The sequence below is a fragment of the Protobothrops mucrosquamatus genome, unplaced genomic scaffold (genome assembly GCF_001527695.2).
Source record: "Protobothrops mucrosquamatus isolate PMUCROS unplaced genomic scaffold, P.Mucros_1.0 scaffold962, whole genome shotgun sequence".
NCBI lineage: Eukaryota > Metazoa > Chordata > Lepidosauria > Squamata > Viperidae > Protobothrops > Protobothrops mucrosquamatus.
Window position 1 is genome coordinate 306064 of NW_015387206.1, and position 16529 is coordinate 322592.

Here is a 16529-nt window from a genome sequence, read left to right on the forward strand (position 1 = left end):
ACGGCCTTTTGTGCCAGTCCTTGAACAAGCAGCTGCTAGAATGTACTATAACCAATACAAAATGGCCAAGTGTGGGAGGGTCGCTGGACAAGTGTGGGAGGGCCGCATTTAAATAGACCAGGGAGGGCTCTTAGCGGGCCGGATTAAACCGGTCCGCGGGCCGCAAATGGCCCGCGGGCCGGACTTTGGACATGCCTGGACTAGCCAAACCCAGGTCCTGCAGCTGTTCTTCATATGTTTTAGTCTCCAGGCCTTGGATCATCTAAGTTGCTCTTCTCTGAACTTTTTCCCAAAGTCTCATCATCATTTTTGTACTAATATAACTCTATAAAGCCTTAGTAAGACCACACTTAGAATACCGCAACCAGTTTTGGTCTCCACATTATAAAAAAGATGTTGAGACTCTAGAAAAAGTGCAGAGAAGAGCAACAAAGGTGATTAGGGGACTGGAGGCTCAAACCTATGAAGAACCGTTACAGGAACTGGGCATGGCTAGTCTAGTGAAGAGAAGGACCAGGGGAGACATGATAACAATGTTCCCATATTTGAAGGGCTGTCACAGAGAGGAGGGGGTCAACATATTTTCCAAAGCACCTGAAGGCCAGACAAGGAATAACAGGTGGAAACTGGTCAAGGAGAGATTCAACCTAGAAATAAGGAGAAATTTTCTGACAGTGAGAACAATCAACCAATGGAACACTTTGCCTTCAGATGTTGTGGGACTTTCATCACTGGAAGTTTTCAAGACAGACTGGACTGCCATCTGTCAGAAATAGTGTAGAGTCTCCTGTTTGGGTGGGGGTGATGACCTACAAGGTCCCTTCCAACTCTGTTATTCTGTTCTATTGTATTCCATTCCATTCTATTCTATTCTATTCTATTCTATTCATATGCCTTCACTCCTTGTAAATATGGTGGCTTTGGCCTAGTCCCACACAAGACTGGATTGGACACCTACATTGTTCTCTATGCATTCCAGTCTTTCCTTAGACACAAGCCAGCCAGGTGACCCTGAGCCAGTCACTCTCTCTCAGCCCCAGAAAGGAGACAATGGCAAAAACCTTGCCAAGAAGACTGCAAGGACATGTCCAAGTGGTCACCGGGAGCCAACACTGACTTAAAGGTACCAAAAGCCCGTGGATCCTTTCTTAAACAGAACTTCCCACTTGCTCCAGACCCTATTTTAAGAAAGCATTTTTTTTTGGCCCCAGGGCCATCAAAAAACAAAAAAAAAATGATTCAGCAGTTTAAGAGCAAACAAACAGCTCCTGTTCGCACGAAGCCGGGAGAATTTTTGTCAAAAATAATAATTCAGCAGCTTAAGAGGAAACCAACGGCTCCTCCTATTCGCACGAAAGTCGGGAGACGTTTGGTCCAATAAAATCCGCCCAAATTCAGGAAGCCTTCGATTAAAAAGTGAAAGTCGACTCGCTTCCGGAGAGAGGCGCTTTTCACACGACTCAGGGGGAACAACACGCATAAAAGAGCCGGCCTCATCGGCCGCGGGGAAATCTCTCCCCGAAGAAAGCCTTCTGCACCTGCTCAGAGGACCTTCGGCTCACCCAAATCCTCGTTCTTTTTATTCCGAGCCAGCAAGCAGCCGCCGCCACGGAGCACCGGCAACCGGCAGAGGGCTCTGGACCGCGGAGCGATGGGCTGATCCGGGCTGGCCTCGCTCGCTCCGCGCTGCTGATCCCCGGAGGAAGGGGCCGATCTTCCAGCCGGACGGCGGGGTTATATCCGGAGACTGGTAAGCGGGCCTAGTGGGCGCAGCCGGGGTTAGGGTTAAGCCTCCCCGAAGCTGCCGCCCTTCGCGCGTGTATCAAACCGGGGCAAACATCAAAGGAGAGCGAGAAGATCAAAGCGACTCAGAACGTGACGTCATAGGAATTCAGAGGGTTTCCTTTGAAGTCGAGACTCGAAAGGGGTGGGGCGCTGGAGGCAGCTTTTCAGCCTTTGCCCTTCCCCCCCCCCCTTTCGACCCCAGGATCTAGACTACAGTCCCCATCGGTCGCAGCCCGCCGGGTTGGGAATCGCCTTTCAGAGCACAAGGTGAGCCTATAAAATGTATAGTATAAAAAAATCAGGGGTAGTCAACCTTGGCTCTTTTATGACTCGTGGACTTCAACTCCCAGAATTCCTGAGCCAGCAGAGCTGGCTCAGGAATTCTGGGAGTTGAAGTCCACGAGTCATAAAAGAGCCAAGGTTGACTACCCCTGGTTATAAATCCACCAAAGTAGGCCCGGGAACTTTGGAACTGCTTAAGCCAAGGGACCTTTGAGAAAGCGCTCTGTATAAGCTCAGGGGAACTGTCCCCGGCTGAAATCTCGGGCAATGATGGATCACAGAGCTCTAAGCTGGGCACCATGGAAGTTGTAGTCAAGGATGATCTGGATGGCAGGAAGTCCAGCACTAACTTGGTACCTTTGGGCCAGTGTCTTTTTTTTTCCATTTCAGCCTACCTTGTATGGTTATTGTGGGGAGAAAGAGGAGGAGGGAATGCTGTGTATGCTGCATAAAAGACAATATGTAATCCAGTGTTTCTCAACCTTGACAATTTTAAGGCATGTGGACTTCAACTCCCAGAATTCCACAGCCAGCATTGCTGGGTGTGGAATTCTGGGAGTTGAAGTCCACATGCCTTAAAATTGTCAAGGTTGAGAAACACTGACATTGTAATCCAGCAAATAAATGTTAATCTAGGTTGCCATAGTTTCTGTTATGCAAATTTGGGGCATGCAGAATTAAATGCTTTTCAATATCCATATATCTGTAATTGCAAATAAGCACCCTCATGCTCTGATTTACCCTTACACAATACTTGTGCTCTGACATAAAAATCTCACAATACTTGACCATTTCCATTTTTTTACTTTAAAAAAAAAAAAAAAAAAGTTTTCCTCACTATTAAAAAATGTCTTCCAGAAGCTAAAGAAAAGGATGAACTATTTGGTCTGCTTTTTTTTATTTTTCCATTTATTTAAGACAGGATTATTTTTGTGCAGGCTGTGGGTAAGAGATTGTGGGGCACTTAGGAAAGGCGTGGAAGAGAGTTTAGCTCTAAACCGGTATTAGCTTTAAGACGTGAGGGCTTCAGGTTCCAGAGACCAATATGGTGGCAGGGGGATTCTGAGAGTTGAAGTCCATACATCTTAAAAGCTGCCAAGGGTGAGAAGCACTGAAGACCACAAGAGAGTCTGTTTATCTTCTAAACAGAAAAGGGAGAGCAAATCTCGGAATGGGCAGCTTAATAGCCAGCATTGTTAAAACCGCTTTTAATATCCTTTTTCTAGCTGTGATTGTGGTTCCCCAAACAGCCACATTTGAAGGAGCCGAGAGAGATTCCTGGGTCTCCCAATGGAGCAAAGTCCCGTCCTCCAGAACATAGATTCAGAGTGCCAAGGTAAATTGGATTTTCTTTCAGTTATTGTGACCCAAGTCTTCAATTCACTGCTCAACTTCCAGATCCTGTTTTTGGTTGTTGTTTTTTACCATTCCCTGCAGAACCCACTACCTATTTACACATTTTTAAAAATATAGGCCCCAACATTGTACAGACTTACAAGAGAAACAACCTAGAACTAAGGAGAAATTTCCTGACAGTTAGAACAATTAATCAGAGGAACGATCTGCCTCCAGAGGTTGTGAATGCTCCAACACTGGAAGTTTTTAAAAAGAGATTGGACAGCCATTTGTCTGAAATGGTGTAGGGTTTCATGCCTGAGCAGGGGGTTGGACTAGATGACCTCCAAGGTCCCTTCCAACTTTATTATTGTTGTTGTTGTTGTTAGTTGCAAAGTCGTGTCCGACCCATCGCGAACCCATGGACAACGTTCCTCCAGGCCTTCCTCTACCATCTTCTCGGGTCCATTTAAGCTCATGCCTACTGCTTCAATGACTCCATCCAGCCACCTCATTCTCTGTCATCCCCTTCTTCTATTGCCCTCAATCTTTCCCAGCATTAGGCTCTTCTCCAGTGAGTCCTTCCTTCTCATTAGGTGGCCAAAGTATTTGAGTTTCAACTTCAGAATCTGGCCTTCTAAAGAGCAGTTGGCGTTGATCTCCTCTAGGACTGACCGGTTTGATTGCCTTGCAGTCCAAGGGACTTGCAGGAGTCTTCTCCAGTACCATAGTTCAAAGGCCTCAATTCTTTGTTGCTCAGACTTTCTTATGGTCCAACTTTCACAGCCATACATTGCAACTGGGAAAACCATGGCTTTGACTATACGTACTTTTGTTGGCAGAGTGATGTCTCTGCTTTTTAGTATGCTGTCTAGATTTGCCATAGCTTTCCTCCCCAGGAGCAAGCATCTTTTAATTTCTTGGCTGCAGTCCCTATCTGTGGTGATCTTGGAGCCCAGGAAGATAAAATCTGTCACTACCTCCATTTTTCCCCCATCTATTTGCCAGGAATTGAGAGGGCCGGATGCCATGATTTTGGTTTTCTTAATGTTGAGTTTCAAGCCAACTTTTGCACTCTCCTTCTTCACCCGCATCAAGAGGCTCTTTAGTTCCTCTTCACTTTCTGCCATTAGAGTGGTATCATCTGCATATCTTAGGTTGTTGATGTTTCTCCCGGCAATCTTAATTCCAACTTTTGATTCATCTAGCCCTGCCTTTCTCATGATGTGCTCTGCATATAAGTTAAATAGGCAGGGCGACAGAATACAGCCTTGCCGGACTCCTTTCCCAATTTTGAACCAATCAGTGGTTCCGTGTCCAGTTCTCACTGTTGCTTCTTGACCCACATATAGATTTCTCAAGAGACAAATAAGATGGTCTGGTACTCCCATCTCTTTGAGAACTTGCCACAATTTGTTGTGATTCACACAATCAAAGGCTTTAGCATAGTCAATGAAGCAGAAGTAGATGTTTTTCTGGAACTCCCTAGCTTTCTCCATGATCCAGCGTATGTTGGCAATTTGATCTCTAGTTCCTCTGCCTATTATTATTATTGTTGTTGTTATTGTTATTGTTATTATTATTAGTTCATTTAGTGACCGTTTGAAGTTACAACAGCACTGAAAATGATCATTTTTCACACGACATCCTCATGGTCACATGATCAAAATTCAGACGTTTGGCAACTGACACATATTTATGATGGTGGCAGTGTCCCAGTCATGTGATTCCCCTTTTGCGACCTTCTGACAAGCAAAGTCAATAGGGAAGCCAGATTCACGTAACAACCCTGTTACTTAACTTGACAACTGCAGTGATTTACTTAAGAACGGTGGCAAGAAAGGTAAAATGGGTCAAAAATTCACTTAACAGCTGTCTCACGTAGCAACAGAAATTTTGGGCTCAATTGTGGTTGTAAGTCAAGGACTACCTGTATGCCATTGCACAATAGTGACCCTCTTTTGAAAAAGTCACCGGTATGCCTGATGTGGTATTGTGGTGTTGTATCCAAGGGTTTTTGATTTTGTTTTAAGAGTTAAAAAATATTTTTCCTCATCTATTATTATTATTATTATTATTATTATTATTATTATTATTATTATTATTATTATTATTATTATTATTATTAGTTGGAAGGGACCTTGGAGGTCATCTAGTCCAACCCCCTGCTCAGGCAGGAAACCCTATACCATTTCGGACAAATGGCTGTCCAGTCTCTTCTTAAAAACTTCCAGTGTTGGAGCGTTCATCGCTTCTGGAGGCAGGTTGTTCCACTGGTTAATTGTTCTAACTATCAGGAAGTTTCTCCTTAGTTCTAGGTTGCTTCTCTCTTTGGTTAGTTTCCACCCGTTGCTTCTTGTCCTGCCTTCAGGCGCTTTGGAAAATAGCTTGACTCCCTCTTCTTTGGGGCAGCCCCTGAGATATTGGAACACTGCTATCATGTCCCCCCTCGTCCTTCTCTTCATTAAACTAGACATACCCAATTCCAGCAGCCTTTCCTTATATGTTTTAGCCTCCAGTCCCCTAATCATCTTTGTTGCTCTTCTCTGTACTCTTTCCAGAGTCTCAACATCTTTTTTACATCGTGGTGACCAAAACTGGATGCAGTATTCCAAGTGTGGCCTTACCAAGGCATTGTAAAGTGGTATTAATACCTCACGTGATCTTGATTCCATCCCTCTGTTAATGCAGCCTAGCACTGTGGGGTAATAACTTGACTTAACTTTGTTGTTTCCATAGTTCAAAGACCAAAGGTTCAGGAAGAAGAGAAAGAAGCAATTTCCAGTTTGGATCACTCTGAACCAGTAAGCGTATGCGAGGAATTGTTAAGCAAATCCAATTTCCACACTCCGGAGGAGGAAGAAAATTTGGAAAACGAGCAAAAAAATGAAGAACGGGCAAGTAAAAACATGACTCAGCCCCTTCATAATGGAGCAGGCGAGATAAGCAATGCAGATAAATGCAAGAGGCAACTTGTGTGCAGCCGATGCAGAAAAAGCTTCAGCAGTACTTTCAAACTTATTGCTCACGAGAGAATCCACACCGGAGCGAAACCGTATAAATGTCACCGTTGCGGGAAAAGCTTTGGCAAGAAATCAATTCTTGTTGCTCATCAGAGAATCCACCTGGAGCAGAAACCGTACCAATGTCGCGTGTGTGGGAAGAGCTTTCGGCAGCTCTCAAGCCGCATTGCCCACGAGCGAATCCATACCGAAGAAAAACCCTACGCCTGCCCGGACTGCGGGAGGAACTTCCGTCTGAAATCTAGCTTGGTTGCCCACCAAAGAATCCACACAGGAGAAAAACCTTACGGGTGCTCTGAATGTGGGAGAAGCTTCAGCCAGAAATCGGCTCTGATTGCGCACGGGCGGACCCACAAAGGCGAGAAACCTTACCCTTGCTCGGTGTGCGGGAAAACTTTCAGCCAGAGCTCCAATCTCATTGCCCACGAGAGAATCCACACCGGGGAAAAGCCCTACCCTTGTCCTCACTGTGGGAGGTGTTTCGCCTGCAGTTCCAGCCTCGTCCGGCATCAGAGGATCCACGTGGAAGACAAACCGTACGGATGCGTGGTGTGCGGGAAAACCTTCCGCTGCAGTTCGAGCCTCAGCAGACACCGGCGGACCCACACGGGGGAGAAACCCCACGAATGCCCCGATTGTGGCAAAACCTTCAGCGTGAGCTCCCAACTCAGGGTGCACCGGAGGACCCATACGGGAGAGAAGCCCTACGAATGCTCCGAGTGTGGGAAAAACTTTAGCGTGAGATCGAGCCTTAAAGCCCACCAGAGAATGCACGCAGGTTCGAAGCCTTATAAATGTTCCGACTGTCCCAAAAGGGTTTATCTAAGGTCGAGCCTCACAGCCCACAAGAAAATGCATGGAGAAAAGGCGTTTGATTGCATAGAGTGTGGCAAAACCTTCACCTGTAGCTCCGGACTCATCCGCCACCAGAGAATTCACACTGGGGAAAAACCCTTCATTTGTGCAGACTGTGGGAAAAGCTTCATCCTGAGCTCCAACCTTATTGCACACCAGCGAACTCACACGGGAGAAAAGCCGTACCGGTGCTCCGAATGTGGCAAATTCTTCAGCGTGAGTTCGCAGCTCCACGTCCATCAGAGAACCCACACTGGGGAAAAACCGTACGGGTGTTCCCATTGTAGCAAGAGCTTCACGTGTAACTCCGCCCTTATTAGGCACCTGAGGATCCACACCGGAGAGAAACCGTTTCAGTGCTCGGAGTGTGGGAAAAGGTTCAATCTAAATTCGAATCTGATCGTCCATCAAAAAACCCACGCTGGAGGGAAGCCCTATAAATGCATTTACTGCGGGGAAAGTTTCTATACGAGGCCACATTTTGTCGAGCATCATAAAGCCAGACATTTGGATGCTCTAAATACGAAAACAGATGAAAGCAACAGTAATTCTAAATCCATTAATTACCAAATAAACTATGTAGGGTGGGGTTGATAAAATTGGTGAGCCTGAATCCACTGGAAAACTTTATATCGGGGCTCTCCAAACCTGGCAACTTTAAGACTTGTGGACTTCAACTCCCAGAATTCCCCTCCCAGAATTTTCCTCCCAGAATTCCCCTCCAGAATTCTGGGAGTTGAAGTCCACAAGTCTTAAAAGTTGCCAAGTTTGGAGCACCCTGTTTTACATGAACCACTTTGCAATAAATATTCTGTTGCTTCTCACAGTGAGTCCTAAGCCTTATATTTGGACAGTGCTAGCCATTTCTTGGATGTTTAGGGATCCTAAAACTCCACCCTTCTTTGGGTTCTGCACCTATATTTTTAAGGAGACAATTTCAAGGGAGGTAAAATTCAGGGGGAAAAACCTTTTTGCTTATCCACATTTACACGGCACTCTGCACCATCAAGTAGCTAAGCTCCAAAGTTGTAAAAATCAGACTTAAGTCAATAAAAATCAGAACTTTTTTTAAAAAAATGGGAAAACACTGTGGCCTTGTTTTTTTACATGCAAAAAAACATTTGTGATGCCCACAAACGTCGTTTATTTCAGTGCCTAACTTTTTTTTTTTTAAGTTACAACAGGAAGAGTGATGTCCTGCTGGCTGAGGAATTCTGGGAGTTAAAGTCCACACATCTTGCCAAGTTTGCAAAACATTGGTTATAATGTCATGATCTAGGGAGGGTCTGGCTGTTGGAGGGACTCTGCCCACCCCATACAATTTACTCCCAATAGTAAGATGGGCAGCATATAGATTTAATAAATAAATAGAAATAATCCAGCAGAATCAGCATGTTCCAGGTCCCACCAATTAAGTAATGGCCCCTAATGAGACCCAGGAAACAGGCTATCAAAACATCCTCCTAAGAATCCACATGACCCCCGTCCTGGCTTGAGTAATCCTGGAAGTTGAAGTGTCCACGCATCTCAAAAGGTTGCTGAGATTGAGAAACGCTGATTTAAATAAATCTTTAAAACCTGGCTGCTTCTCAGATGTTGTGAATTGAGGGTTGTGGGATTTGTTAGATGGTCCTGTTTTTCTCTGGATTTTTTTTAACTGTTATTATTTTCATATTGTATACAGTAGGTGGGCCATTTTAAATTTTGTCTAGTCCAGGGGTAGGCAACCTTGGCTCTTTTATGACTCGTGGACTTCAACTCCCAGAATTCCTGAGCCAGCATGGCTCAGCTTGGAATCCTCTCCCTTTCCCCTCAGCATGGCTGGCTCAGGAATTCTGGGAGTTGAAGTCCATGAGTCATAAAAGAGCCGAGGTTGCCTACCCCTGGTCTAGTCTATGCCTCCTAGAGTCATAATAGAGTTGGGTAGCAATTAAATATTAAATACTTAAGTAAATTTTCTCTGGGAACACAACCTTGGTATGCAGTGGAGATTTTTTGAAACATACACTCATACACACCACACAGCAAAGCAGCTATCACCAGTGGAAAAGCTACACTAGTCGAAGCACGCTTGTATAGGGACATGAAGGTAAAGAAGCACCCGTCTAGATAGAGCTTTTGAATCTACCAAAGGTACAAGTTTAGTTTCCTATCTACCTCTATAATCTCACAAAGGGCTGTTCTTAATTATCCATAACTGGTGATTTTTTAAAAAAAAAAGACTTTTGTGTAAATTCAGTTTGCACTTCTACAGGTATGTTATCTTCCCATGGCTGTCCCCCCCCACTCTGAAATTCTGAGATTGCAATTCAGAAAATAACCTTATGTAAAAGGGAGGAGAGTTTATTGTCCTTTATTTTATTTTTTTTCAGCATCCAGCCGGGGTTGATTCTATATGTTTAATGTTAAATTTATGTCATACGTGGGTCACTTTTTCCTCCCTTTTTTGTACGCCATTTTTTTTTCCTTCTTTTTTGGTGTTTGTGCTGGATGTATATTTTTTGTTAGTTTGTTTTTCTGTTTTATGTTTTACTTTTTATGATAAAACAAAAATAAATATATTTAAAAAGAAAATAACCTTTTAAAGAATTCAGGGTTTTCTTTAAAGGTGAGGCATACGAAAATACAAAGAAAATATTGAAATATTAAATATTAAAATATTTAAAAATAAATATTTGATTAGTTTCCAACCATTGTTTCTTGTCCTGCCCTTTGGTGCTTTGGAGAATAATTTGACTCCTCTTCTTTGTGGCAACAACTCAAATACTGGAATACTGCTATAATGTTACCCCTGTTTCTTCTTTTCTTTAGACTAGTCCAGGAGCTGGCAACCTTGGCTCTTTTATGACTCATGGACTTCAACTCCCAGAATTCCTGAGCCAGCCATGCTGAGGGGAAAGGGAGACGTTTCCAAGCTGAGCCATGCTGGCTCAGGAATTCTGGGAGTTGAAGTCCACGAGTCATAAAAGAGTCAAGGTTGCCTACCCCTGGACTAGCCAAACCCCAATCCTGCAGCCATTCTTCATATGTTTTAGTCTCCAGGCCTTGGATCATCTCAGTTGCTCTTCTCTGAACTTTTTCCAAGGTCTCAACATCTTTTTTGTAGTATGGTGACCAAAATTGGTTGCAGTATTCCAGGTGTGGTCTTACTAGGGTTTTATAAAGCGGTACTAATACCTCGCGTGATCTTGATTCTATGCCTCTGTTTATACAACCCAGGATTGTATTAGCTTTTTTGGCTGCTACTGCACACTGCTGGCTCATAGTCAAGTGATCGTCCACTAGGACTCCAAGGTCCCTCTCACAGTTACTGTTTTTGAGCCAGGTCTCGCCTAATCTATACTTGTACCTTTGGTTTTTCCTGCCTAAATTTAATATTAAAAAATTAAGAACATTGCAATAACAATTCATACAGCACAATCTTGTGTTTTAAAAATCCCTGCAAGCATCCTGGAAAGTTGGCCAGTTTAATTTGTGTCTTGATGACCAAGGTATAAAGAAACCGGTTCAGATTGAAGGTGATGGGATGGATGGATGGATGGATGGATGGATGGAGAGGGGAGAAATCTCCAATCTGCAGAAATATCCATAATGTATTCCATAATCTCATGGGAGAAAAATCTGTTTATGTGGTCACTAGGAGTGGAAAACAACTTGATGGTACGTTCACGAATCAATCAATTCCATAATCGTCAACCATGAGAAGAGGTAAGGAGGTTTGTGGACTTCAACTCCCAGAATTCTCCCCCCCCCCCGAATTCTGGGAGTTGAAGTCCACAAGGCTTGAAAAGTAGGATCACCTCAAATTCAGAAAGAGAGCAAAACAGTGCCAGCAACCAGGGTAACATCACCTGAGCAATATTTCTGACCAACTTCCATCTGAGAATATTGTTGAGGGCTGCTATCCAACCCATCATAAGTGTGTCAGATTGGAGAAGGATGTTTGAAGGAACCCCCACTGTGCAGTTGGCATCCATGGAAGGTTTACAACATTTTGCAGTTGAACCTAATGGAGTCTAGAACAGTTTCTCTCTGGGATTTGGGAACCAGGCCAAATAGCTGGCAACACCATCATTTCTTAAGAGATTAGGCCAGGCCACATAATACCCGAGTATTCAGAGCAGTACAGATAGTCCTCAGCTTACGACCACCATTGAGCCCAAAAATTCTGTCGCTAAGCGAGACATTGGTTAAGTGAGTTTTGCCCCCTTTTATGACCTCCCTTGCCATAGTTGTTAAGTGAATTGCTGCAATTGTAACCTGGTCATTAAGTGAATTTCGCTTGTCAGAAGGTCGCAAAAGGGGTGATCCCAGGACTCTGCAACCGTCACAAATATGAGTCGGTTGCCAAGCCTCTGGATTTTGACCAGGTGACCCATGGGGATGCAGGAGTGGTCGTAAGTGTGAAAAATGGCATCAGTCCCTTCTTTCAGTGCCTTTGTAACTTCAGTCATTAAGTGAACTATTGTAGCTCAGGGGCTGCCTGTATGTGGAAATGGGCAAGTGGCTCCTACTTGTAGTAATAATAATAATAATAATAATAATAATAATAATAATAATAATAATAATAATAAAGTTGGAAGGGACCTTGGAGGTCATCTAGTCCAACCCCCTGCTCAAGCACCTTTGGGATATGGTAAAGTCTGTTTACCGACAGGTCAGAGAAGAATTTTTGAAGGTCACAACCTCGTAAGTGGCGAAGACCTCCGTCCAACAAGGTGACCAATTAACAAGATTGACAGTCCTTCAAAGAGGAATCAAGATCCAACGAAGAGAGGAACTAATCAAAGGTAGGTAACGAAGAACAGGACGGAAGTCCGTGTTTGAAGAATAGCTTGACTCCCTCCTCTTTGTGGCAGCCCCTGAGATACTGGAACACTGCTATCATATCCCCCCTCGTCCTTCTCTTCATTAAACTAAACATACCCAACTCCAGCAACCGTTCCTCATATGTTTTAGCCTCCAGTCCCCTGATCATCTTTGTTGCTCTTCGCTGCACTCTTTCTAGAGTCTCAGCATCTTTTCTATATTATGGAAGGAGCTTTATTATAATATGTTTTATATAATATGGTAGGAGCTGCTGTCCAGGCTCTGCTACGGCGTGATGCCAATTGCATAGAGCCTCGGACAGCTGTGGAGTGAGGGCATGCAGAGTGCCCTGCCACCCGGCAAGTGGGAAACCCAAGGACAAAAAAGTACCAATCCTGAATAAGCCATAGAAAAGGAGAAAAGGAGGATCCCTCACCAGTGCCCATACCTCTTTCTCCAGATTCGGTCACCTGCAGCTCGGTCACCTTAATCCTTCCGAACAGCTTCACGAAATAGAAGGAGCAAAGCGGGCACAACACAGACTCTAAGGGGGCCCGGTTGCCGTCTGTCTACCTGCTTGCCTGGCCAGCTGGCGTTAGGGAATCCTGCTTTTTCTTCCTACTGGGTCCTGAACACGAAAGTCATTGAACAGGTACAGCAGTACAATGCGGTTCAATGGTGCTCCCTGCTTTATCCTGATTGCAGGACGAAGCCAGTTGGTCTGGGCAGCAGAAGTGCAGAGCTGCCAGTCTGGATCATAGTTTATTGAATATATCTGTTTATTTGCTTGGTTTCTTTTTCATCTGTCTTAATCGCCCGTTTCCCTCGGAGAAGAGCTGCGGGCAGAATAAGCCGTTCTTGGCAGGGTTCAGACCTTATGCTAAGCCACGATCTTCTTACCAAGCATTTACACTATTTATCTTAATTTTTAAATTAAATTTTTAGTAGAAGCGGCCAAATTTAAATAGTTATTTTTAATCTTTTTAAATTTTGTATTGTATCACTGTTTTAAACTGGCTGTAAGCCGCCCTGAGTCCTCCGGGAGAAGGGCGGGGTATAAATTTAATAAAATCTAAATCTAATAAAATCTAAAATCTAAAATCTTGTGTGATCTAGGGGATTTAACCTTGCAACATGTTTTGTGTTGTAAAATCTTGCGGTCGTCTGCTCGGTTAAAAGATTCGAGCAGTTAACCAACACAAGTCAACAATGGGTAAATAAGTCAGGTAAATAAAAAAAATAAGGCAAGTAAATCAAATAATGAATATAATTGTATAAAATCAAGTAAATAAAAAGAAGGCAAGCAAAAATCAAGTACTGTAATGAAGAAAATAGATAGATAGATAGATAGATAGATAGATAGATAGATAGATAGATAGATAGATAGATAGATGGATGATAGGTAGATAGATAGATGGATGATAGGTAGATAGATAGATAGATAGATAGATAGATAGATAGATAGATAGATAGATAGATAGATAGATAGATAGATAGATAGATGGATGATAGGTAGATAGATAGATGGATGATAGGTAGATAGATAGATAGATAGATAGATAGATAGATAGATAGATAGATAGATAGATAGATAGATAGATAGATGGATGATAGGTAGATAGATAGATGGATGATAGGTAGATAGATAGATAGATAGATAGATAGATAGATAGATAGATAGATAGATAGATAGATAGATAATGATAGGTAGATAGATAGGTAGGTAGGTAGGTAGGTAGACAGGCAGGCAGGCAGACAGACAGACAGACAGACAGATAGATAGAAAGATGATAGGTAGGTAGGTAGGTAGGTAGATAGATAGATAGATAGATGATAGATAGATAGATAGATAGATAGATAGATAGATAGATAGATAGATGATAGATAGATAGATAGATAGATAGATAGATAGATAGATAGATAGATAGATAGATAGATAGATAGATAGATAGATAGATGATAGATACGTAGAAGTAATCAGTGGGAATTTGCACAAACACCCCACTGCTAATCCCTTTCGTGCCTCAGTTTCCCCTTCCAAACAAAATTCCACTCTGGAATCCAGAGTTTATCTGATCCAGTATTTCTCACCTCCACAACCTTAAGCCGTATGGGCTTCAACTGCCAGAATTCCCCTAGCCCACGGGTCCCCAGACCGGACCATGGCCTATTCGCAACCGGGCCGCATGAGTGGCTGGCTGGTGCGCAGGCACTTGAGGCCTCACACGAAGGTCAAGGGCACTTGGGGCCCCACTTGCGTGAGCGTCATAACAGTTCACAGCCCCACTCGCATGAGATTTGCAAGGGCTCACGGTCGCATTTGTGCATCGCTGGTGCTCGGGGCCTCACTCGTGCTAGTGTCGTGGGCGCTCGCGGCCCCAGACACACAAGCTTCGCAGGTGCTTGGAGCCCCACTTGCGAGCGCTCAGGGCCTCCCTCGCGCAAGCGTCACGGGTGCTCTCAGCCCCACTCGCGCGAGCAACATTTCACTTCTCATCCAAGAAGCTTCTTCTGTTCTTCTTCAGAACTGAAGAAGCTTCTTGGATGAGAAGCGAAACGTCTTCAAGAAAAAAACAAAGGTAGTACAGTTGCCTTTTGAAAAAGCACCTATGGGACAACCATGACTGAGAATCTCCACAGATCTCCTGCTTGAGACTATTCGCAAATGGTTCTGGTAGGTTGAGCCTGACAGGAAGGCAGGATTTGAATCAGCGCCTGGAGACTGAAGGGAAACTGATTTGGGCCATGGCTCACACCAGTGACAGTTAACCATGGTTTGTGGAATAAAACACAATTACAAATAGTCCTCAATTTACCATCTGTCGCTTAGCTACTGTCCAGTTATAACAGATAATAATAATAATAATAATAATAATAATAATAATAATAATAATAATAATAATAATAATAATAATAATAATAATAATAATAATAATTAATAATAATAATAATAATAAAATTGGAAGGGACCTTGGAAGTCATCTAGCCCAACCCCCTGCTCAGCCAGGAAACCCTATACCATTTCGGACAAATGGCTGTCCAGTTTCTTCTTAAAAACTTTCAGTGTTGGAGCATTCACCGCTTCTGGAGGCAGGTTGTTCCACTGGTTAATAGTTCTAACCATCAAAATCACCCAAAAGGGGCTTATGGCCCAGATTCTGATAGTCATGTGATCACATTTTGGAGGCTTGGCAATTGGCCTACATTTATGGCTATTTGCGGCCTGCTGCATCAACTGACCATGGTTTATGTTTTTGCCAGAAATTAGCGTTTACTTACAGTTTCTGGCAAAAAATGGCCATTGCAGACAGTGGGCTTGCTTAACAACTACAACATTCATTTAGTGATCACCACAAAAAAGGATCATAACATCAGGGCTGTCATATGGATGCCCCAACATAGGGTCATCGTGACATGTGACAGAAATTCAGGTTCCAAAATGGTTGTAAATCAAGGACTACTACTTGTATTTGGACTCACACATCACACTAAGGCATGTTTCCATTCCCACTTGTCAAGCTAAAGTTCATTTTTAAACATGATTTGTGGCTTATGTGATCAGTATAGTCTGTTAGCCAGAATTTATGGAACATCTGTGCATCTAATTGTGATTTATTCCATAAACCACAGTTAACCAAACCACATCTTAGCACAATGCATCAATCCAGCTATTAGATGAAACGTTATGTTTGACAGTAACTGCATTAGCAAATGGAAGGCAAGCTTAGACAGGGGTTAATTATGAGACACTTCTAACTTTTGCTTTAATCCGTTTCTGTGATATACATTAGCCTCTTATTATTATAATACAGAAACACAATACCATGTTGGCATCCAAAATCAGAAATGTGGAGACCAACCACCAAAGAAGAGTGGCAAAAAAACCAACATGTGTTGGGGAACTGAATGAAAACAAATGAGGTTGCTTCTCTGTTGGACACATTCTGCTAATTGATGTTTGTGTACAAATGGGAAGAGCTTAATCTGTCCTCTTAACTGCTTCCTTTATCGCTGTAGTGCATAGCTAAAAAACAGGTCTTCAAAAAGTTGACTTTGCCAAGACTCGACAACAAGATTGGCAACCTTTATCGGGAAGACGAAAGTGCACACACAGAGACAGTCACAGCATGGAAGATAAAGGGACCGGAGGAGCAGGTCCACTGTAGGATCCCCGCGTGTGTCAGAAAAAGTGTTGCCTATCCCATCACGCTCAGCCCTGGGAAAGTGACCGCTTGCCACAGTGTGACTGTAGATATACTGATTGTCTGATACTTGTACATCTCCGCACAGTACGGCAGAGTCCCGTGTTATCAGTCCAACCCAGCTCCTTTATTGGACTACAACTCCCATCCATTTTAGCCAGGAAGACCATGGGTCTTGATGCATCTGGAAGCCAAAAAAAGTTAGGGAAGGCTCGGGGAAGACAGTTGCCCGTCGATA

The 16529-nt window shown here is 43.4% G+C and overlaps 1 protein-coding gene across 1 annotated transcript in view; it reads left to right on the forward strand.

Annotated features, from left to right (window-relative positions):
- Window positions 1–6280: 6280 nt before the first annotated feature.
- Window positions 6281–16529, forward strand: part of LOC107290734 (zinc finger protein 721-like) — a 78155-nt gene continuing 67906 nt past the window's right edge. The window contains exons 1-2 of the mRNA XM_029284807.1: window positions 6281–7230; window positions 7393–7695. Of these exons, the coding sequence (XP_029140640.1) occupies window positions 6312–7230; window positions 7393–7695 (1222 nt within the window). The 5' untranslated portion in view covers window positions 6281–6311. The remainder of the gene's footprint in view (window positions 7231–7392; window positions 7696–16529) is intronic.